This window comes from Rattus norvegicus, chromosome 2 (assembly GCF_021556685.1).
Source record: "Rattus norvegicus strain SHRSP/BbbUtx chromosome 2, alternate assembly SHRSP_T2T, whole genome shotgun sequence".
NCBI classification, from domain to species: domain Eukaryota; kingdom Metazoa; phylum Chordata; class Mammalia; order Rodentia; family Muridae; genus Rattus; species Rattus norvegicus.
In genome coordinates this window covers 133001773-133027852 of record NC_141535.1, presented here as the reverse complement: position 1 = coordinate 133027852, position 26080 = coordinate 133001773, and the positions used below count along the sequence as shown (strand labels likewise).

Genomic DNA, 26080 nt, shown 5'->3' with positions numbered 1-26080 from the left:
GTAAATTTGTTGTAGCACAAGTAATAAAAGAAATACAGAATAAAATCTATATTCTAGAATGGCCTCCTCTTTCTGGAGGCAGTGTTTTTCTTCTTGCCACAGGCATCTCTAATTTTCTACTCAGATATTCTCCATTCTGTACCAGACAGACTCATTCATAAAAAGACTTTTTCTTTTTTTTTCTCTGCTCTGAACACTTCTATATGCTGCTGAACATTTTTCCCCAAATAACATACTTTCCAGTAATAATGGAGTGATTAATATTTTTGTAGTTTTTTTACTGTGCCCTACTCATGATTCAAAACTTCATGTATATATTTTCTATGTGAATATCACTATCCCCAAATCTTGTTTTTGCTTTCTATGTACAATGACATCCAATTTTACTTAGAAGTACTTTAAGATCCCTAAAATACAAAGTGTCAACGAGAAACAGCAGTCAATGGAGGTCATCACAAACATCAAAAATAACATAAAGATACTTTACAAAATGTACCAACCTAGTTTCATGATATGGAAAATTAGAAGTACATGAACATGTTTTTAGCTTCATTCCTTCCTAATAAAAATCGATGTTAAAACATTGAGAGAACTTTTAAGTAACATAATGTATATAGTGTAAATAATAACACTGTTGAAAATCAGAGCATTCATAGATTTTAGGTTGAAATCTGACAAGTTTCCAACAACATTTTGTGGTCATGGTTTGTAAAACAATTAGATAGGAATATAATCCTTTCTTATTTCTTGGATATTGAAAATTTGCAGAAACCATTGTCCTGGATGCTCAAATCATACCTCTCCTAACGTGACAAATTTGAATTTTTAGGGGTTTGGTATTGAACATTGCTACCATAAGTAACTTTTCATGAACTCACTTTTGAGTTAAAAGTTAGTTCACATGATCTGGAGGAATGAAGACAAAAAAAATGTCTTAATTTCTTTAGACTACTATGAGAAACATATTACTTATTATAAAAATGCCTTTATACTGGAGCCTGGATTGGAGAATGTATTAATAATTGTAAAATTATCACTTTATTTCCTAGGAAAAAAACAAACTTCTTTTGCAGTTGGTAGACCAAACACTAATGTACTTTTTTTGTCTGAGTGCTCTGCTAAGACTTCGAATACTATATTTGAATACGTAGGGAGAGAGTGGGCAGCCTTGTCTAATCCCTGGTTTTAGTGTGATTGCTTCAAGTTTCTGTCCATTTATTTTGAAGGTGGCTACTGGTTTGCTCGATATTGCCATTGATATGCTTAGGACTGTCTCTAGTGGGAGAACTGTGTTCTGATGATTCCAAGTAGCCTTGATTTCTGTTGTTTTTATTCTTGTGCTTGCCTCTTGCCATCTGGTTCTCTCTAGTGCTGCTACCTGTCCCTTGCTGTCTGTGACTGGAACCTGTCTCTAATATCATCCTGATTGTGTCAGAACTCCCCAGAGTTCAGCTATTTCTGTGATTCTGTGATTCTCGCATCCTGTGGTCCTAAGGTCCTGAGATCCTGGGTGTGTCAGAGCTCCTAGGAATCAAATATTCTCACAGTGTTGAAGAGAAGGTGAGGAACCAGATCCCTGGGTTTACTCCAGTCAGTGGAGCAACTTGGAAGTAACCCGTTTCTCTGGCTGTGCAGGTTTCTGTGTTTCCTTGATTTCTGTGTAGTCATAGTTATGATGTGTATTGGGAAAATGTGGCCTCAAATGTAATCTTGAGTTTATCAGAGCTCCAGTGGTCCTGGTTGTGTGAGATCTCCTGAGAGTCAAGCTTCTTTGTGATCCTGGGATCGTGAGATTTTGTGAATTTCAGGAGTGGGTTCCCTCTGGGTGTTGTAATAGTGGATGCAGAGCCAGCGTGCCATGAGTGCTTTGTGTCCGGATTCAGGCCATGTTCAGCTGTTCCACTGGCTGGGCTGGGGTACCTATGTCTCTAGATCCTGGGGGATCCAATTCCTCTAGGTGCTGGATTACATGTTTTGTCCTCTCCTGTCATCCTGTTCATTTCACAGCACCTGGGAGTCAGGCGTCCTATCGGTTTTGGAGGAGTTGGGGCAGAGTCAGTGTCCCCAGGTCTGCTCTTGTGGCAGGTTCAAACTCTGATCCTGGGCATGTCAGATCACCTTGGCTTCGAGATTAATCTGGTTGGTGTGGGACAGGGTGCGGATCCAGTACCCAAGTTCTGTTCATTGCCAGTTTATTCACAATATTTAGGATATGGAACAGTGTAAATGTTTTTATACTGCTGCATAGACAAAATTGTGATACACACACACACACACACACATACACACACACACACATATATATATATATATATATATATATATATATATATCACAAGCCTATTCAATTGTAAAAAACCTGAAATGACTCTTTAAAGTAAATTGATAGACAGAAAAAAAGCCATTGTTTTAATCTGATATCCCAAACTGATAAAGCAAATACAGAATACTCCCTCTCATCTATGATAGTTAGCTTCAAATTTTATATGCTAAAGAAGGAAAACAGAAGAAGTCAAAAAATAAAAGGGACTATTTCATATTGCGTAGAGATTCTAGATAGGGAAACAGCAAGAGAAGTGATAAGGAGCATAAAAATTATGTTCCTCTTTTATTTACAAAATTACAAATATTACACCTATGTATATATAATTACACACACACACACACACAGACACTCATATGTGTGCTATGACATTTTCACTAAAATGTCCCCCCCAAAACCTCCTAGAATGTCTGCAATAGCACCAGAATTTGTCATAAAAAAATAAACATTCAGTTTTAATTTTTGTGTTGTTTTTGATACTGCTCAAGAGACTCTCAAACAATGTAGGCTCTTGCCCTCAGATTTATTCTAGAGTGTTACAGAGTTTTCCGATTGCTAAAGACAACATGCACCGCAGATATAGGACTCAGAGCGTCCAATATGGATTTGCCCTGAACAACTACTTCATGATTATGATATTTTGTAATCCTGGAAGTTTTTATTCAGGCTTATAATGAAAGCAACCTACAGGATTACAAAGTTGTATCTGAGCTTTAGTCTGAAATATTTTATGGTAAATTATGCATATGTCTACCAGATTCTCTGACTCTATCTATGAGCCAGTGCTGAGGAACCTCGTCAGCATAGGGAGGGCCCTTAGTGGGAACAGGAACAGTGCTGATCAAGAATGACTTGGAGCCAGGAGTAGATGCAAGCTACTATTTCAGGGACTCTGTTTCTTGAAGATTCTCATCATTCTTTATTTTCTTCTCTTTTCTCACCATTCTTTAGACTTCTCCTCAATAATCATTCTTCCTTCTCCCTTCTCATGCTTTTAACTTTCTCCCAACTAGAGAGCCTTAACCCTGTCTTTTATTGAGCAAATATACAACATCAAGGTTTTACTCACTGTTAATAATCACCAAAAATTCGTAAATTTACGTAAAATCTGTGAATCTCAGATCAATAGTCCCAAAACCTGTGTCCTTAGAGCAGAAACTAATCACAAAACAGGAGTATATTTCCTTAAAAGTTTGCACAGCTTGTTCTTCATAGGTAGCTCTTACAATTTCCTGGTACAGCAGACAGCATTTGTATTAAATATTTTTACAGTAAAAACAGAAAAGTGACAGACTACTAAAATTAAAATGATTGCTTACAAAGTTTATTAAGACTGCAAAGACTACTATGTTGATACCTTAGTCTTATGGCACAGGTCATGTTTTACATTTGTGAATTTCCAATTAATTTATAAGAGTGAGTTATCACTTACACATTGAACAACATCTGTTTCTGTACCTAGTAAATACTACTCAAGTGATCCCAAAGCTGAGGGGCTAAGGCATGTTCCTCCTAACCACCCCAATGCTTTACATTCTCAAGTGAAAACACATACAGTCTTTGTTTTTTTTTTTTTTTGTTTATTTCTATATTTTTTTTATTAACTTGAGTATTTCTTATATACATTTCAAGTGTTATTCCCTTTCCCGGTATCCGGGCAAACATCCCCCTCCCCCCTCCCCTTCCTTATGGGTGTTCCCCTCCCAACCCTCCCCCCATTGCCGCCCTCCCCCCACCAGTCTAGTTCACTGGGGGTTCAGTCTTAGCAGGACCCAGGGCTTCCCCTTCCACTGTTGTTCTTACTAGGATATGCATTGCTACCTATGGGGTCAGAGTCCAGGGTCAGTCCATGTATAGTCTTTGGGTAGGGGCTTAGTCCCTGGAAGCTCTGGTTGCTTGGCATTGTTGTACATATGGAGTCGCGGGCCCCTTCAAGCTCTTCCAGTTCTTTCTCTGATTCCTTCAACGGGGGTCCTATTCTCAGTTCAGTGGTTTGCTGCTGGCATTCGCCTCTGTATTTGCTGTATTCTGGCTGTGTCTCTTAGGAGCGATCTACATCCGGCTCCTGTCGGTCTGCACTTCTTTGCTTCATCCATCTTGTCTAATTGGGTGGCTATATATGTATGGGCCACATGTGGGGCAGACTCTGAATGGGTGTTCCTTCAGTCTCTGTTTTAATCTTTGCCTCTCTCTTCCCTGCCAAGGGTATTCTTGTTCCCCTTTTAAAGAAGGAGTGAAGCATTCACATTTTGATCATCCGTCTTGAGTTTCATTTGCTCTAGGCATCTAGGGTAATTCAAGCATTTGGGCTAATAGCCACTTATCAATGAGTGCATACCATGTATGTCTTTCTGTGATTGGGTTAGCTCACTCAGGATGATGTTTTCCAGTTCCAACCATTTGCCTACGAATTTCATAAACTCGTTGTTTTTGATAGCTGAGTAATATTCCACTGTGTAGATGTACCACATTTTCTGTATCCATTCCTCTGTTGAAGGGCATCTGGGTTCTTTCCAGCTTCTGGCTATTATAAATAAGGCTGCAATGAACATAGTGGAGCACGTGTCTTTTTTATATGTTGGGGCATCTTTTGGGTATATGCCCAAGAGAGATATAGCTGGATCCTCAGGCAGTTCAATGTCCAATTTTCTGAGGATTCTCCAGACTGATTTCCAGAATGGTTGTACCAGTTTGCAATCCCACCAACAATGGAGGAGTGTTCCTCTTCCTCCACATCCTCGCCAGCATCTGTTGTCCCCTGAGTTTTGATCTTAGCCATTCTTACTGGTGTGAGGTGAAATCTCAGGGTTGTTTTGATTTGCATTTCCCTTATGACTAAAGATGTTGAACATTTCTTTAGGTGTTTCTCAGCCATTTAGCATTCCTCAGCTGTGAATTCTTTGTTTAGCTCTGAACCCCATTTTTAATAGGGTTATTTGTTTCCCTGCGGTCTAACTTCTTGAGTTCTTTGTATATTTTGGATATAAGGCCTCTATCTGTTGTACGATTGGTAAAGATCTTTTCCCAATCTGTTGGCTGCCGTTTTGTCCTAACCACCGTGTCCTTTGCCTTACAGAAGCTTTGTAGTTTTATGAAATCCCATTTGTCGATTCTTGATCTTAGAGCGTAAGCCATTGGTGTTTTGTTTAGGAAATTTTTTCCAGTGCCCATGTGTTCCAGATGCTTCCCTAGTTTTTCTTCTATTAGTTTGAGTGTGTCTGGTTTGATGTGGAGGTCCTTGATCCACTTGGACTTAAGCTTTGTACAGGGTTTGTTTTATATGCCTTTAACATCTCAATGGCGAGACCACTTCCTAACCTCCAAGTGCCTAAACTGGCCCCTCTGATATCCCCACGCTATTACTTGCTAAAGTTTATATTCGTCTTTGTTGCCCTGGACCCCATTGGGCAGCCCCCCCCCCAGGCCAGCATTTTCTCTGCCTCTTACATGTCAGCTGCTCCTCTGTCCTGAACCTCTCTCCACTGCCTCTGTCCTGGTGAATCTCCATGCCTCCTTCCTCCCTGGTCCTTTTTCCAAGCATCCTAAACCTGCTGCCTCTGTGTGCCCTGCCTAGGCACTGTCTATCAACATCTTTATTTACCAATCAGAACCAACTGATACAGGGTTCCTCATGCTTCAGGACACTACAATAAGCATGAGAATAAATCTTCTCCAATAACAATTTGTATAGGGTTTGTCTGAGAACATTTTCCCCAAAATCAGAAAGATAAACGTGTTAAAGAACTAGGAGCATAGAAAACATCAATTAGACACATAATAATCAAAGACTAACTGAAATGAGAATTTAAAATACAATACTTTATGAAGGAAAATGACCAAGTCAAATAAACAGCTGACTGCATTAGAGCAACACCTGACTTTTCAATTGATATTCTAAAATATAGTTTGGACTGGATCAACATCCTCCATGTTGTAAAAGAATACAGATGCTAGTCTAGACTATATTACTCAGCCAAAGTATCATTCCTATCAACCAAAGAGGAGAATCATTACATAGTTTAATCACCAGTAAGTCATTTCTCATCAACAATTTTGTTCTACATAAGGAAAAGACCAATCTGAAGATAAGGTATATACTGAAGAGGACAAAAATGATAAATAACCCTGTAGTCATTCATCAAAATGGGGAAAATTATATGGCAACAAAATAACAAAGACCCATATACTGCTCATTAATAACTCTAGGCATTAACAGTCTGAAAACGCTAAAATACACACTATCAGTTTGGATAAAAAAAAAAGTTTCCATCTTTCTCTTGCATTCAAAAATACACTTTGTTTAGATACAATTGCATACACTTGTTATGATGCAATTGTCTACTTTTCTTTGTGTAGGTTTCAGGTCCCATTTAGTTTTACATGTTCCTTGGTGTTGTCCTTGTTCAGTTAAAGTTTTGGGAGTCATGTCGGGGAGGCTTTATGGGTGAGATCAAGGGTTCATGTTTGAAGACATCAAGGAAAGTAGGAAAAAAATTCTATAATATATTTTCTCCTAACAACATGAAAAGTATTACAAATTTTATTAAGCTTTAAATGATAGAATCAAAGAATATTATACATCAGTGTAGTTTTTTCACTTTATAAATCTTATTGATTCATGAGCAGGAGAAAATCTTTCCATCATCTGTTATGTCTTCAATTTTTAAGATATTTTTTGTTCCTTTCAGTTGTATTCTTCGTTTTTTTTCTGTACTTTTTTGGTTTTGTTTTTTTAATCAAAAAAGTAATTTATTTCTTTGTTAGAATTTCCACAGGACACTTAATAATTTTGAAGTTAACTGTGAATGAGGGGTTTCATTGATTTACATTTTGTCAAGTTTGTGGTTTTTTAAGAAGAAGTGCTCATTCTGTTGGTTAATTATTTATGTAGTTATATGTCGAGTTTATAAGATATATGAATGTTTTTTGGAATATTTAGGCTCACTTATGTTTACTATCATCTGATCATCAAAAAGAGAACTTTGACTACTTCAATACTAATGTGTGTCCCCCTGGTCTCATTCAAGTGTAAGATTGAAACAAGAGTCAATTTTGTATGATCTAAGATGTTTAGGGCAAGACTTTGGTTCCATAATAGTTGATAAATACCTAGAAGATGGGCAGCACACTCTGTAAGGAAACTGTAGGTATTAGAATGATTATCATCCTTGAAGAAATAAGACTGTCACTGCTAAATGTTCCTCACTTAACTCAGTATGGAAAGCATTCTCTTATTACTTGAAATTTTAATTTTTAACATTTCAGACTACAATCAATTATGGCTAATTTCAGATGTGGAAAGAAGAAAAATAAGCCAAAAATGAAGGAATTGCATATTTATATTTCATTCATAATTACCTAGGAAAATGAATTTATCTTGTAAAAGAGGGATGAAAATTTGTAACTTGGACAAGGCAAAGGACCTTTAGGATGGTCCTAAAGAGAAGTAACAAGGCATAAAGTGTTGAGCTATAAAGCAGTACTTAGCAATAACATTTTTTTCTGAGAAAACAAGTGAAAGACCCAGAACTATGTTCAATGCTGTGGTAAAGAAATTACATCTAAGTCTAATCACAGAGCAGTTGTTTACAACTGAGCTGTTAGTGCCCCTTATTGCACCTACCCTGATATCTGATACTGGTTATTGGCATATTTCATAGGTGTTCAATGTGGGTACAACTATCAGTTACTTCCCTAACATTTCAACCTGCATACTGCTTTAGCTACCTTAGAACCTTGACTTAAAGAAAGAGGTTTCTAAGACATATCCAGATAGAATCAGTTGACTGCTGAGACATCCCTGTAAGATGTATTTGGTAACAGGCACTCAAGCCCACATATCTGACAGGAATCCAAGTGCTACCTAAAGCATCCATATTTTGGGAAAAGTTCCATGAAATGCTTTAGCAATTGAAAGAATTTCTCTCAAAAGTATTGAAATCATGGCTGGTACACGATATCTAGTCAGATTTATGGAGCTACTGATGTAATAAACCTTAATATATATCACATAAATTTACTAAGTCACCAGGTTCTTTACAGCATTCTAAATATTAGTCTTTTATCCACCAATAGGTGGGGCCACCATCTATCATCAAAGAAGCCTCTTAGAACAGAAAATGCAGACCATTAAAGGAAACAAAAAATGTACACAATGTAGAGATAAGTGCATTGTGGAATACCTACCACTAGTGAATGTATGTACATTATAGCTAAACTCTCCATAGCTCAGGGAACATTGTAGAAGAGGGTTTACAAAGACTGTATCAGACACCATACTTGAAAGTCTCTTTTGAAATTGCCTTTCAACACCCATATAGAACGGGAGTGGGACGGGTTAGGGGGATGTTGGCCCGGAAACCGCGAAAGGGAATAACAACCGAAATGTAAATAAAAAATACTCAACTTAATAAAGAAAATAAGAAAAAAAAAGAAAATAAAAAAAAGGGTGCAAAACCACAATGACAGCGGTACCAATGCAGTATTGAGGCAATGGTCAAAATTGGATGTGTCAAAAATGATCGGCAGCTAAAGATAACTGCCAGAATATTAATTTTTCCAGAAATTATCTGGATGTGGATTGTCTAATACACACTGAACATCATGGAAACCATATTCACACACACAAGAAAATGGAGTCAAATTGTATTCATATATTTAAAGATACATATATAGGTAAATACATATATAAAACAAATTTGAAATGTTTGAGATTGCAGGGACTGAAGGGAGAAAAGTCAGCCTACAGTGCTATAATTCAATTTTCAATAAACATTTAAAAATAATAATAATAAATGAAAACATTATGATCTTATAATAATATGAGTTCAGGAGAGACCTATGTAGAGTAATTATGGAAATAGTCAATTACTTTATTTGAGGTTTTTTTCTAAAACTTCGATATTTCAAATTTGTATTGCAGACCCTTTTATGATAGACACGTTATGAATAAAAAATATTTCATGTTGAGGTCACAGATATAACAAATATACTGTATGCTTCTGTGCATTTCTGAGTGTATGTAATGCATGTAGATATATGTGTGTGTTAGTGCATGTGTGGGTGTGTGTGTATACCTATGTGTGTCTGTGTGTGTCTGTGTGTATAAAACATATACAGAACACATCATTAGTGATATATTTACAGCTTTGAGCTTATTGAAAGTTAAGAGCCTCTAGTATTTGCCTTCCTCTCCCCTCTCTCCCCTCTCCCCTCTCCCCTCTCCTCTTTCCCCTCTCCTCTTTCCCCTCTCCCCTCTCCTCACCTCCCCCCCGTCTCTCCTTCTTACTCTCTTTTCATCACAGGTCTTTTTGATCATTACTGAAAATCTGTCAGGAATATCTGGCCAAAAATCCTGTTAATTATTTTCTCCAATTCCGATTTGCATCGAGGTAGAAGCTTCTGGTCTAGAGATGCTGGTGTTAGAATACCCAGTGTTGTTTGTTTTTTACAGTAAGTTTTGATGACCCAAATTCATGTCACAAAGGCTGTATCTCAATGGCTAAGGCACCTATGTTTTCAGATCATTTTGTATATTCTAAAAACCATGATCCACCTCTAATTTCATCAAGTATGATGATTAATTTTTATTGTTACTGGAATTTTATTTAGAACTTTGTATGGCACTGGATTCTAGGCATAACACTGAGGGATTTTTAATGACATTAGCTTCTGGCCATACTTTGGTAACTGAGGTCGGAAAACTAGTACCAGAAATGGGCTATAAACTGAAAAAATGCTATTTTCCAAAGATTATGAAGAATTATGAACAAGGCACATTGCAGTGTAAGCAATAAAACAATTTAATAACATTTATTATAATAGCAAACAATATATAATAGGGAGAATAAAGTAAGTTTAATGAGGGAAAATTATTTGTAGCTAATATAGGGAAATATAAAGCAGAAGTAGGATCTTGTAACAATATCTTCTGCTACAATTTAGTGGGCTGTAGACAGGAACATGAAAATAGAATGACCTTAGAACATCTTCCCGTCATCCTCTACCACTTATATGTGGTAGGAGTTCTGTTTTCTCCTGTTAAAAGAAACAAAAAAATGTCATTGTTAGAAAGATATTCTCAGATGATAGATTTATGTCACTTCAGATAAATGCAAATAAAACAACACTGAGATTCCACCCCATACCAGTCAGAATGGCTAAGATAAAAGTCTCAGGTCACAACATGTGCTGACGAAGATGTGGAGAAAGAGGAACAATCCTCCACTTTTGGTGGGATTGCAAACTGGTAAAACCACTCTGGAAAACAGTCTGGAGGTTTCTCAAAAATCGGACATTCCACTACCTGAGGACCCAGCTATACCTCGGTGGGCATATACCCAAAAGATGCTCCAACATACAACAAAGACACATGCTCCACTATGTTCATGACAGCCTTATCTATAATAGCCAGGAGCTGAAAAAAAAAAACCCAGATGCCATTTAAACAGGGGAATGGATTCAAAAAATGTGGTACATCAATACAATGGAGTACTACTACTCAGGTATCAAAAACAATGACTTCATGAAATTCATCAGCAAATGGAATGATCTAGAAAATATCATCCTGAGTGAGGTAAATGAATCACAGAAAAACACACTAGGCATATTCTCATGGATGAGTGGATATTAGTCAAAAAGCTTGAATTACCCAAGATGCAATCCACAGACCACAGGAATCTTAAGTAGAAGGATGACTAAAATATGCATGCTTCTACTCCTTCTTAAAATGGGTAAAAATATCCTTAGGAGGGGATATCAAAGCAAAATTTTGAGCAGCGACTCAAGGAATGGTCATTCAGAGCCTGCCCCACATGGTGCCCATATATATATATATCCACCAAAACTAGATAATATTGGTGAAGCTAAAAAAAATTGCATGCAGAAAAGGACCGGATATAGATCTTTCCTGAGAGAAACATCCAGAGCATGTCCAATACAGTGGTCAATGATAGCAGCACACCACTGAACTGAGAATAGGAACCCCTTGGGGGGAATTAGAGTAAGTACTGAAAGAGCTGAAGGAGTTTGCAACACCATAAAAACAACAATGCCAACCAAGCAGAGCTTACAGGGAGTAAACCACTACCAAAAGACTAGACATGGACTGACCCAGGGCTCCAACTGCATATGTAGCAGAGAAGAGCCTTGTTGGGGCACCAATAGAAGGGAAGCGGTTTGTCCTGCCAAGGTTGGAACCCCAGTGCAGGGGAATAAGGGGTGGACAGAAAGGGGGATGTGTAGAGGGAATACCTGTATGAGGGAGGGGGAGTGGAGGGGATGGGGAATTATGGACAGGAAATCGGGAAGGCGAATAACATTTGAAATGTCAGTAAATAAATATATCTAATGAAAAATTTAAAAAAAAAACTTGCAAGACATTCCTTTCTTAGTATACTTTAAGTAATGAATATTTTGAATTGTGTTTTGGTTTGTAGAATTAAAAAATAGTATAATAAATAAAAAAGAAAATGAAACACGATTAAAATAAAAGAGTAATATTCAATATATTTTCTTAATTCTATATGGATATGAATTTGAGTGTCACTACCTGATGATTAGGTGTGTTTTAGACTTTATCATTCTTCCCATATATTTTAGTGGATCCTATGCAATTTAATATTTATACCAATTCTAAAAATTTGGCAAATTGCCTCTCATAGGAAATTTTTAAAAAATTAGTATTTTTGCCATAGGATAACTAAGCTGTGGTACAGGGATTAAACATTCCAAATGTTTTATTGGATACATGAATCAAATAACTGTTTCTACATTATCTTACCCAAAATAATATTTTCATATGAATGATATTTCCTATCAGTTAAGGACCATGGGAAGAAGGAAAATATTGTAGGATTCTTACAGGGGCTAAATAGTCTATCATACATAACTGTATGTCTATAGATGTACATAAGTATATGACTATATATATATGTGTATATGTATAGCATGTATTTAAGCACAATTTAATGAAATTGTTGTTTAAAATACTTCTCATGCTCTAAGTTTGTGACCTCATTGCTGCTTTGATTATAACAAATATATGGAATCAGAGAATGATATTGTCCTTCCATTCATTTGATGACTAAATAAATCCTTTCATACCTGTAGGACTTTTCTGCAGAGCTGCATATGAAATATTTAAATTTCATTATTGTAACAGGTTTTTCTATTGAGTCCACCTATGATTTTGTTCATAATAGTTGATTTGACATCAGAATTTATGATATCTGCAGATTTATTTATTACAGCAGACCTTTTCTCATTATGGATACAATATCTATTATCATTTTCAAATATTTGAATGTAGTTGTCAATCATAATTTCCATAAGAGATATCTGTAATATACAAGGCAAATTCAAGAGTGTCATATCACAGAGTTTACAAAATGAAAATTTAAAAATGAAATACAAAATTATGAGAAAAAAAAAGTTGCCACAAACAGATAGGAACCCATGAAATGAAGTCTCTGAAATGGAGCCTCTAAGATCTTGGCATTTTACTGAAACTTGTTAAAGTTTCATATAGATTGCAAGGAACAGAAGGACTACTCAACCAAAGCAACATTTCAGAACTGAAAAGGCTCTACATACTGTGAGTGATTCAAATTGATGACAGTGCTTTGTTGAGTTTTTGGGGGGAACTGTGTGTGTGGCTTTGTAGTGATGATTTGAAAGGAATGCCTCTCTAATTCCAGGCAAATTTCTGCTGGTTTAAGTCCTTTGGCAATGCTGGTGGAATGTGCCACTGCTTAGAATTTGGAGTCACAAAATACAAGTGACCATTCTCAATGTACTTTCCCTACTACAGGTTTGCTGCCCAAGATAAGAGCCATCAGGTCTCAGCTTCCTGTTTGGTTGTTGTTCCTGTCTGCAGCCCTGCTCCTCTGTCATGCCATTGCAGGTCTATACTCCCTCTGCATTCTAAGTCCCATGGAAACACTTACTTCAATAAGTTTCTAAGGTCATGTTTTTATTTTTTTTGTTTTATTTTTATTTAATTGCATTTCATACATCCTCCCCATTCCTATTTTCCCCTCCACAAAACTTGTATCTCCTCCCCATGCTTCTAAGACTGTAGTCCCTCATTCGTCTATCCTCTCCTGCCTCAACATCCAAGCATTTCCATACACTGGGTCATCAAGACTACCCAGGACTAAGGAGCTCCCCTCCCCGTGATGCTCAATAAGGCAATCTTCTACTACATATCTAGCTGGAGACATCAGTTCCCCCATGTACACTCTTTGGTTGTTGTTTTAGCTCTTAGTGTTTTAAAAGTCAACAGTGAGGTGACTGAGAGAAGAAGTTGGTGAGAAGAGGGAGTCTTAATTAAGTAATTTCTCCACCAGATTGACCTATTGTATGGGGAAGACTAAAGTATATTATCCTGATTAACTTTGGAATTCATAGATCTCCAGGTGGGTGCAACCTTTGACCTATTAGTCAGAAAACAAAAGATATGAGATACAGTGTGGGAGGGAGAACTAGTACTAAGTTTCTACTTCAGTTCTTGCCTCCAGGTTCCTACCCTGCTTCATTTTGGGCCCTGACATTTCTCAGTAGTTAACTGGTAACTGCAAGTCTATCCCAGAGTGTAACCTGTCTTGCATAAGTTGCTTTTCATCAGTGTTTTGTCACAGCATTAGTAGACAATGATGACACTTCTTAAATTGAGCAACACTGATGAGTTACTTTTCTTCTGAGATGATGACTTAGGTTAAGTCAACTCTACTCATCCCATAGGTTTCTCCCCAGGATGCACCTATGTCTATGATTGAGCAGTCATGCACAGGATAACAAAGAAATGATTCTTAGGGAAATCAGAATCAGTGAATTGTCTTATTTTATATGAACATAGTACAGAAGAGATTTACTTCCTTGTTTTCATATTTGACCATGCAAAAGAACATATTTGAAAAGATTTGTCCATGAACAAACAATAATTAATAGCTATTAAGAGTGACAAAATGTATCTATTGCTTCATTTGGACAGAACATGTAGGTTGATACAGGCTTGCATTTTAGGATTCCAGTATCTTGGTAATTAAAATTTCACTAAAAAGATATGTGTCTGTCTATCCAAGCCAAGTAGTATCCTGGGTAGATTCCTATTCAAGCTGTCACTTAGGCTATCCTCCTCCATCGTGTGTAACATCACTATATTCCTTCCTGTGGACCTAATCCCTGGGAACTACTAGTTAAAATATACTGTGCTTTCTTTCCTTTTTTACTTTTTATTGCCTTTCTTCCTTTTCAAATTTATGTGTCCTTTATTGAATCTCTGTAAATTATTCATAATGTTATTAAGCAATTCTCATTTCATTTTATAATCCTTTTATATCTCCATTGGTATCAACCCCCGTCCATAATTTCAAAAATTACAATTAAATAAAGTCTTAAATTTAAGTTAAAAATTTAAAAAATCAAACTAATATTTGAGAACATCTCTAAAAATGCACTGTGTGAGATGTGTTTTGCCATTAGGTGTTACACATTACACCCTTTTGGTCAAACAGGTTTACTTGCAGATGTACATTGAAATAAGTCACTGGTCTGGTTCAAACCCTCTGAATTTTGCTACGCCATCAATACTGGAAGTCCCCAGAAATGCCCGTCCTTCTATAATCTGGTATATTGTAGTTGACTTTAATCATTGTGATCCTTCAGCTTTGAGTCTATAGGACCTCTCTGCTTCATATGCTCCAGCAGCAGGATCTAGGTCCCCTACATATATGTAGTAGATGTGCACTTTGATCTCAGGTAGTTCCCCTAATTATTGTTGGGTGCTGGCTGTGACTCTGTTGTCTAACACTGGATTGGTTTATTTTAGCTGGGCTGCTTTGTCTGGCTTTAGTTGGAGTAGATACACTTATTCCTGTTGTGAATTGATGTATGAGACTGAGTTGGTGTCCATGGAAGTTCTACACTACTGAGATAAAAGAGAATGGAGGGAGGAAAGGGTTGCGAAGATGGGCCTTGGATGAAAGAACTGCAATCAGGATGTAGAGTAAATAAATTAGTGAAAAATATTAATGTGTATGGTTTTAACATAAAATTAACAGCTACAGTAGACCTGGGAAACTTAAAACTGTACCTGAAATATGGTAGTGGTAAAATAATGGAAAGCATACATAATAATGTACACCAATTCTTGGACTACCATTCTAAATGCAGCATATGGTTTGCTAAAACATTAATATCTAAAATCAATATCTAAGAAGAAAGAAGGAAAAAGAAAAGAAAGGAAGAAATGATTCACTTACTCTAATCTATATCAACAATGTCCCTTCCCAAACTTCCTGAAATAGATCAATATATATATATATATATATATATATATATATATATATATATATATATCCACTCTAGAAGAATGCAATCCTAGGGTTTCCTTTTGCAGTTATGATATTTATAAAGGGTTCTAAATTCCTGTATCACAATTAGAATTTTGTTTCCATAGGTATAAATCAGATCCCCTTACCTTTCTTGAGACAACTTTCCCAAATAATGAGTCACTAGAAGTCCAACCCCATAAGACATGTGGAGCAAGGCGGATCGATAGCCTTTTAGTATCCAGCTTATTCATGGGTGAGTCTTTTATTATTACTAATAGACAAATGAGATATTTCAGTAGTATAAAGTTTGGATCTGGTATCTGTTGTAGAAGGCTAAACAATGAAAAGGAGAATTTTATGTTAAATCATCTTAATAGTAATGTTAGTTACAAAAGTAACTACAAAGAAAACACAGAATAAACATTTTGCAGAATAACTCAAGTTTAATCAGAAATCAAAGATGTAAGAATATATAACTAGAGTATTATATAAAATATTTTCTCCAAATGATTTTTCTGTATGTAATCATGGGAAACTTTTCTAAAAATATGTATTTCTGTGTACTAGATACCTCGACTGCTAGCTACCTAGAGAAGCCAGAGAAATGTGTCAGGATCCCTGGTATTAAAATGAATGAAGATTTTTGCAAACCATGTGTGTTCTCTGTATGAAAATATCTAGTGTTATTAAACAGTGTATCATCTTTCCAACCACGATGGGGACACATTTAATACTAATGTATTATTAATCCATGTAACACAATTGTGACAATGTAGAACATAATATCACACTAGTAACACTACACAATGCCCCAGTATTAGAAGGAATGAAGATTTTGGCAGACCATGTATGTTCTGTGTATGAAAACATCCAGTGTTATCAAACACTGGTCATCTTTCCAGCCAACATGTTGAACATATCTAATATAGTATGAATATATCTAATATAGTATGAATCCATATAACACTCTGAGACACTCTACATCATAAGGAGGAGTTATCCCACTAGTGACACTATACAATGCCCTGGTATTAGAATGAATGAAGTTTGTTGCAGACCATATGAGTTCTTTGTGTGAAAACATCTAGTATTATTGAATACTAAAACATCTTTCCAGCAACCATAAAGAGAAATTTAATATCTAATGCAGTATGAATCCATGTAACACCCTTCTGACACTCTAGAATATAAGGAGCAGAAAACACTAGGGACCCTACACAATGCAGTTATAAAAGCTTTTTCTACAGACAAGGCAGAGATGCAGGGGTCCTCAATGCTCCTATTAAATATGAAAACTTTCTATGGATTATTGCCCAGGAAAATAATTCAAAGAAGTCAATGATATACCTGACTTAAACTTCTCTAGGTAGTTGTAGTTGAGAAAGAAGAACTCAGTAATTAGCTTCATGTTCTAATCAATGACATATATTTAACAAGTGAAATATTCACAATACCATGGCAATAACACTATGAAGCAAGTATTATAGGCACATACTTCTTTTAATATGTCTCACACAGGAACTAAACCAATACTCTAGACTGACAGGCACACAATGTGTAACATAAGCCATCTTCTAAACCATAAGAATATTAAAGGAGAGGACTCCTACGTGGGATTACAGACATGATTCAACCCTCTTTCTAGCTTGAGAAATGCACATGTTTAAAAAGTGATAATACATGCCTGACCTAAGGAAACCTCTTGGCATGGGACATCATTCCTGCTTGGAATCCTGTAAACACAAGCCTGGCTACCTTTACAAAAGCACTGCTTCTGTATTGGTGTAGTTCCCCACGTGCTTAACTGTATCATTACCTTTGAATGGCAATAATTTGTCCAGCCAGAGTTTCTTCTTCTGGGACGGTAAGCCAATTTTCATATAAATTGTAAGTAAGTAGGCTTCCATCTATATTTGTAATAAAGTCCTTTGTTAATGGAAATAAAAAAAAGTAATGGTCAATGTACATGTTAGAAAGTACTTGAAAAACTTTTTTGTTTAAATTAGCAGTTTAGACCAGTGATTCTCAACTTGTGTGTCATAATCCTTTTGGGGGTCACCTATCATATATCTCCCATATCAGATATTCTATCCATTTTTCTTTATAATTGATATCAGTATCAAAATTTTAATTAGGAACAGCAACAAAATCATGTACTGGTTAGGCATAACAAATCAAGAGGAAATATATAAGTGTTATGGGAGTAGGATGGCTGAGAATCACTCGTTGAGACCCTACTTCCACAAAAGTTTCCCATACTTTATTCTCCCCAGAATCTTGGCTCAAAAGTGGAACCTGTATGCAGGATCTTGTGTTTTCTTACCTACGACTAGAATCAAAGAATCAGAGTCCTAGTTGCTATAGCAATGAAATAAACCTACTGTCCTTTCAAATTGCCTCTCCTGGCTTCTAGTCCACACATCTACTTGCAATCATAGATCTACACTCCCCTTCCCAGTCCACTGCTCTCACTGCCTTGAAGGAAGTCAGCTCCCATGTGGAACATCCAGTCAGCAGCCTATCATAACTGCCATCTGATGGGCTCCATCCAGCATCTGACTGAAATAGGCTATGAGGAGCCGCAACCAATCATTGGATCTTATGGATCAATCAGGGACTTGTATGGAAGAAATGGGGAAAGGATTCCATGCCATGCCATGAATGAGATAGGAACTCCATAAGAATAGATAAAGATTGAAAAATCCCAGGTGTTCTTGTACCTGTAAATTACTTTGAATGCACCTGGCTACATTCAGTCACTGATCTTAATTTTCTACCCATGATGTGATCCCAAGTTTCTGACAATGAGAACCAGAGACACTTGTCAATCTGAAGGGCCAAGGAGCAATCATTCTGTACCTTTGCCTAATGTTATTAAGCATGGTTAATCCCAGAGCATTATCTTTTCCTTTGATGTCTGGGCCATAGCTAAACAATCTTCTGAAATGTAAACTCAGATCATGGCCCAAACAAAAATAAAACAATGATATTTGCTCTAGATTCACTGCAGCTCACTGGCAAGGTAAGAGTGTAGACAAGTTAAATGTCGGTTAGGCTAATTCTTGACTATTTGACATGGAAGTAGAATGTCAACATCTGGCAAAAGTGAAAGTGCTTGTGTTTTTTTTGATTGAGAAGGAAAACAACTTCATGTATCTACTGGACATGGGGCAATATCCAAATTCTTTATCCTTTTGTATGTCAGTGGTGGACTAGCTATTTTGAACTGTTAATTGGGAGTGATATGTCTTGGTATCACTTAAAATATGTATATTGTAAAACACCCTTTAATCACTATTATTACTTGTTCAGCTATTACATCACATGGTATGGTTAGAGGTGAAATCAGTTTGAACATTTATAACGCCAAACTAAACCCCCTTTGATATACGAGGAAGTTCACTCTCAACAGAAGCTGTTCACCGGGGTCTTTGTGATGAATCTATGGGTTTCTCAGACTTTTAACTGCCATGCCTCTTACCAGGAGATCATGTGTCCACAGTTCCAGGAAAAGTCATTTTCATGTAAACTCTAGGACAGAAAGCATGTATGCATCTCTAGTGGGATGTGTAATGTTGGAGATGTAAAACCCTTCCCTACCTTTAAGACTGAAGCTACAACCAGCACACATTCGTCATTCCAGTTGATAGGTTGTTCTGTGTCAATCTTGTCCCTCAGGGAACACTGGGAATTTTCAGATATAGTTCTGAATAATTGATCAGAACTTTGTCCTTTTGCTGCAATTATAGATATCATGTCCTGTGTGGGATAATGATAAGTTTGTATTATTAGATATCCACACTTCTGAATCCAAATAAGTCATTTATTGTGAACCTGAGTTATGGTAGTTTTGGATAAAGAGTTATAACTGAGACATTGAACCTATTCTTTTCTACCAAATTGAAACACCATGGTTTAGACTTTGTTCCCCAAAGCATTTGGTGAGTGGTCCTCTATTACATTTTGCTTCCTTCTATTAATATATTTGTCAAGCATTCCATCCTAAGTAACTATATGGGTATTTCCTTTTCAGAGTTCAAATTACTATTTTACTTCTGTCTGTCATTGCCTCTATTATGAATCCTATGTTTGCATTTTTAAGAAAGATTTTTTCACCATATTTCTGAGATTTTATTTCCTTTTTCTGTGACTTCTTATTTTTCAACATGTCTCCAGTGATGCCACATTGAAGAACCCAAGTATGTGTCAACCATTCTTCCATAATTTTACTCTGTACACATGACTACCTTATAGAGATTTGTTCCATGTAGTGTCTATTTTCAATTGACTACATGATCAAAAACATGGTTACCAGAAAATTCTGTTATTTAATACTTCAGAAATGGGCAGTGATCCTCATGTGTCAGACAAGATAAATTTATTAACATGAAGCATAAATTCCTAGCACAATTATACTGCTAAAGTACATGCTGGAGTATAAATATTTATTTCCTAAGAAGTTTACTAACTCATTTTAAATGGGTTAAGCCATATTAGTGTACATTTATACATAGTCCCCTAGGATAAAACAAGTTAATAGATAGCAAAACCAAAGTGTATATCTAATTCCTTCATAACGTAAAGGTCTATAGATATTTTTCTTATATAAGATTGAGTAATCTCAGAGGCAATGATATTAAGGAGATTACAGAGTAATATGGAGTCATAAAGAAACTGAATGACTTTACAGTTGGGTAATCTGCAGGACACTTCCATAGTCCCATTTCCTTCAACGGGCTTTTAGGTTTGTTTCTTTGATACAGCCAGTGTGAAATGGGAATACTTTTTCTTTCAATTATGTGATTTGAACCTCAGTGCAACTTATTTCCATTTTAAAATGATCTTACCCTCATGGATAAGGTGTCTAAACATTCATTTTGATTGAATAACTTACTTAGAAGAAAGGTGCAGGAGAAACCAAAATGATACTCACTAGTATTGAAGTAGGCAGCTTATTGTCTTCAAAAATACTTGTAAGAGGTTGGCCAAACAAACTTTTCTTCCTAGGTCGTAGTCGATTTGGAGACAGTACTGAGGGAATGGTAGATACAGTGTGTTCATGTTTCTCTGAACCTAAGAAAGAAGGGAAATCATCGTTGTAACTGAACTCACTTACCCTTGCAAATCCTTTTCATTTTATAGCCCCCAATTCAGAAAGAGATACCTGTTAAAGTACTAGAAGCAGAGAAGCCATCAAGTAGACACAGAATAATCAAAGACTAACTGAATAAAGAAATAAAAATACAAAAAGCTATGAAGGAACAGCCCAAGTCACACATAAAGCTGACCACATTTGACTAACACCTGAATTTTCAATGGATATTCTAAAATATGTGTGGGCCTGCACCAACATTCAACATGTTGTCAAAGAATAGCTTAGAGTTTATTACTGAGCAAAAGTATCATTCATATCAACAAAAGAGGAGAAACTTTCCATAGTATAGTCACCATGAAGACATTTCTCATCAGCAGTCTTGGTCTACAAAAGGGAAACAGCAGTCTGAATTTAAGGTCTCTATACTCAAGAAGAGAGAAATGATAAATAACCCTGTAGTCATTCAACAACAGAGGGGGAAAAACTATATGGCAACAACAAAATAACAAAGACCCCTAAATAAATGAAAGCATTAACTGTCTCACAGCAGTAATATACAGACTATGATATCAGTTTGTGTAAGAAAACAGGTTCCATCTTTTGCCTTTAAGCAAAAAAATTCACTTCTTTCAGATACAATTGCATATGCTTGCTTAGGATGCAATTCCCTATATTTCTCTCTGTAGTTTCCGGGTCCCATTCAGTTTTTCATGTTCATTGGTGTCGTCTTTGTTCAGGTAATGTTTTGGAAGTCATGTTGGGGAGACTTTATGGGTGAGGTCAAGGGAACATGGCAGAGGACTGGGAGGAAAGTAGGTAAAACAATCAGTTCTGTAATATTGTTTCTCCTACTAACATCAAAACCTTATAAATTTTATCAAGCTTTAAAAGGATAGAATCAAAATGGTCTTTGTTTCAAAAGTCTTTTATATCTTGCTTAAAATTTCCTCAAGTAACTTAATACTTTTGAAATTTACTGTGAATGATGGTGATTCATTGATTTACCTCTCAGTTAGTTTGTGATTTTTACAAGGAGTATTCACCTTGCGTGTTAGTTTTGTGTGTCACTATTTGTTGAGTTTACAAGTTAAATGAGTATTCTTATGGAATATTACTCACTTATGTTTACTACCATATAATGTTCAATAAGAGATACTTTGACTCCTTCATTTCTTATGTGTATCTGTTGGCCTCCCTCGATTGTTATAGTTTCCTACTTATTTACAAATGTATGAAACAGAGGACATTGAGCATGATCAAAGATGAGCACAACAAACCACTGGTTGCATAATAGTTGATAAGTTACTAGATGGGGGGCAGCATACACTAAGGAAATTCTGGGTGATAGAATCATTGTCCTTGTAGAAAGAAGGCCATCACTGCTAAATGTTCTTCATTTAACTAAGTATGAAAAGCATTCTTATTACCTGAAATTTCAACTTTTAACATTTCAGAATATAATCATTTAAGGCTAATTGCAGATGTGGAAAAAAGAAAACAAAAGCAGTCAAAAATGAAGGAAATTTATATTTACATTTCATTTATTTTATTATACTAGGAAAATGAATTAATCTTGTCATAGAGGACTGAAATTGTCTAACTTGGACAAGTCAAAGACCTGTATGAATGATCCTAAAGAGAAATATCAAGACATACAATGTTGAACTACAAAGAGGTACTTAGGAACAACACTTTTTTTGAGAAACAAACGACACAGAATTATGTTCAATTCTGTAGTAAAGAAAATACATTAAAGTCTAATTCAAGAACAGTTATTTTGAACTGAGCTTTTAGTGACGCTTAATGCACCTATTCTGATATCTTGCCACATGTTTACTTTATCCTTTATCTGGGTTAGAGTTGGTTACAACTATCAGTTGCTTCCCTAACATGCCAATCTGCATACTGTTTCTTTTAACTTCCATCCTTGACTTAAAGCTAGAGGTTTCTAAGATTTATGGAGATAGAATGACTTTTGAGACATCCCTGAACGATTCATTTGCCACTGGGACTCAAGACCGGAACCTTGACAGAAATATAAGGGCTACCTAAAGCATCCATATTTTAGAGAAAGTCACATTAAATACTTTAACAATTGGAAGAATTTTTCTCAAAAATATTGAAATCATGGCCGGGGTTAGAAATCCAGTCAGATTTGTGTAGCTAGTCTCTTAATACACTTTAAATTTTATCACATTAATTTACTAATTCTGCCATGTTCTTTATAGTGCTCTAAATATTAATCTTATCTCCTCAAATAAGTGGGGCCATCATCCCTCATCAAAGAAGCCTTTTTATCCCGAAGATGGAGAGCATTCCAGAAAACAAAAACTGGACACAATGAAGAGATAAGTGCATTGTGGAAAACCCAGTACCAGTAAACGCTTTATAGCTCAGGGAACATTGTAGAAGGGAGGTTACAAATACTGTAAGAGACAGCCTTCTTGAACATCTGTTTTGACATATCCTCTTATAAAAATAGGTGCAAAACCACAATAATAACAATATCAATGGTGTATTAAGGCAATGGTCAAAATTTCATATATCAAAAGTTATAGGCAGCTAATGATGACTGAAAGAATATTAATTTGCCAGAAATGGTCTTCATGTGTATTGACTACTATACACTGTACACCATGGAAACCATATTCACAAAACAGAACAAAGTGGACTCAATAATAATTTCATATACAAGAAATCTATTACTTAAGGTCCATGGGAAGAAAGGGAGGAATATAGGAGACAATATTGTAGGATTTTCTAAATAAACCGTGTGTCATTCATACTTGTATGTATCCAGATATATGTAAATAAATGTGTATGTACATATATATACACATTTAGATATAGATGAATATATTTAATTAAAGTGTGTTCAAAAAAGTTTTCTCATACTCTATAATCATTATGCAACCCAAAGCTGCTCTGATATTTACAAATTTATGAAATTATGGAATGATATAATTCCCTTCATTTGATGACTGAATAAATCTTGTCTTACCTGTAGGAAATTCTTCCTGCAGAGCAGCATTTGAAATATTTACTTTTTCATCATTACTGCAGGTTGTCCCATTGGGGCCAACTATGACTTTTTTCATAATAGGAGATTTGCCCTTAGAGAAGATTAAATCTATATACATCTTTAGATCATCAGACCTTTCGTCAATATGTTTAGAAAATAGATTATCATTTCCAAATATTTCAAGGTAGTGGTCAATCATCATTTTTATAACAGATATCTGTAAACCAAAAGGCAAAAACAAGATTGTCATTTTACATAGATTACAAAATTGAAATTTAAAAATGAAATCCAAATCTATGAGGAAAACACTTGCCACAAACAGAGAGGAACCCATGAAATGAAGTCTCTGAAATGAAGACACTTATTTCTTTGCCTTTTACTAAAATTTTTATAATGTCATACATATTTCAAATTATAGAAGAACTACTAAACCAAAGCAACTTTTAAGACCTGAAATGCTGCCAAAACCTGTGAGTGAATCAAATTAAGGACTGTTAGTTATTTTTCTGTGTGTGAGTGGGGGGATTAGGTAGTTTTATTGAGATGTTTTGAATGGGATGCCCCTCTAGTTCTATGCATTACAATACCCTATTTTTGACAGCTTCCTGGTGCCTTGGACTTCCTGGTGGAAGGATGCCATTGTTTAGAATTTGTAGTTACAAAAGCTGGTGCCCATTTTCAATGTACATTCTCTGCTTCATGTTTATTTCCCAAGATAAGAGCCATCAGGTCTCAACTTCCTGTTTCCTTGTCTTTCATTTCTGCAGCCATGACACTGAGGGACTGCCCTCCCTCTACATCTTTAAGTGCCAAGTAAACAATTACTTCAATAATTTGCCTTGGTCACGTTGTTTAATTTTTATTGGTTATTTTATTAATTTACATTTCAAATGTTATCTCCCCTCCTAGTTTCCCCTCTGCAATCTCTATCTCCAGCACCTGCTCCTTTGAGTGCTACCTCAAGTGCCTCAACCCCCTAACCTTCCCCTACTCTGGGTCATCAAGACACCACAGGACTATGAGGCTCCCCTCCTAGTGATGACCAATAAGGCACTCCTCTGCTACATATCGAGCTGGAGACATATTTCCCTATTGTGCATTCCTTGGTTGGTGTTTTAGCTCCTGGTGTTTTATTAAGGACAAAGAAAGGTGACTGAGAGAAGAAGTGGATGAGAAGAGGGAGTCTTAACTAGAAAATTCCTCCATCAGATTGACCTATTGTACAAGGAAGTCTAAGGTATATTGTCCTGACTAATGTTGGAACTTTTAGGGCCGAGATCTCCGGGATGGTGTCATGCTTGAGTTATTAGCCAGAAAAACAAAAATATGAGACACAAGGCAGGCAACAGAACTCCTACTAGGCTTCTGCTTCAGTTCTTGCCTCCAGGCTTCATTTTGATCCCTGACATTTCCCAGTATTTAACTGGTAACTGTAAGTATACCATGGAGTGTAATCTGTCTTGCATAAGTTCCTTTTCGTCAGTGTTTTGTCACAGCAATAGTAGTAAATTATGACACTTCCTAAACTGAACAACATGGATAAGTTTCTTTTCTTCTCAGATGATGGCTGAGATTAAGTCAACTCTACTGATGCCATGTGTTTCTTCCCAGGATGCACCTAAGGTTGTGTTTGAGCAGTCCTGCACACGATAGGAAAGAAATGTTTCTTAGGAAAATCACAGTCAGAAGATTGTCTAATTTTATGTGCAGATGGTACAAATAGTTTTGTTTCTTTGTTTTACATACTTAACCATGTAAGGAACATACTTGAAAGGAATTTCCATAAAGGAGGAATAATTAATAGATATTAAGAGTGAAAAAATGTATTTATTGCTTCATTTGGACTGAACATGCAGTTTGATATAGGCTTGGATTTTAGGTTTCCAGTAGCTTGGTAATTAGAATTTAACTAAAAATGCTATGTTTCTAGTCCAAGCCCAGTTGAGTCCTGGGCCAGAATCTATTTCAAGCTGTCCCTTGGGCTATCCTCCTCCATCGTGAGTTATATCACTATATCTTCTTTCTTGTGGACCTAATACCTGGAAAATACTAGTTAAAAATATAGGGACTGAACCACTACCCAATCACTATAGATGGACTGACCCAGGGCTCTAAGTGCCTCTATAGCAGAGAATATCCTTTTTGGGGCACCAGTGGAAGGGGAAGCCTTTGGTCCTGCCCTTAATGTTGGGGTGGGGTGCTATAATGTAAGTGGATAGAGGGGAAACACCTGGATGGGGGATCTGTAAGGATGGGAGTTTATGGACATGAAACCAGGAAGGAAGTAACATTTGAAATGTAAATAA

The 26080-nt window shown here is 36.1% G+C and overlaps 1 protein-coding gene across 2 annotated transcripts in view; it reads right to left on the bottom strand.

Moving 5' to 3' along the window:
* Positions 1-10101: 10101 nt before the first annotated feature.
* Positions 10102-26080, bottom strand: part of Tgap1l6 (GTPase activating protein testicular GAP1 like 6) — a 49561-nt gene continuing 33582 nt past the window's right edge. Inside the window, exons 18-24 of one of the 2 annotated variants that reach the window (XM_087630689.1) lie at positions 23754-23991; positions 20591-20730; positions 19258-19416; positions 17474-17583; positions 15804-15990; positions 12428-12661; positions 10102-10360 (exon numbers count right to left, since the gene is read on the bottom strand). In XM_087630689.1, the coding sequence (XP_087486815.1) occupies positions 12464-12661; positions 15804-15990; positions 17474-17583; positions 19258-19416; positions 20591-20730; positions 23754-23991 (1032 nt within the window). In that variant the 3' untranslated portion in view covers positions 10102-10360; positions 12428-12463. 2 annotated transcript variants of the gene reach the window in all.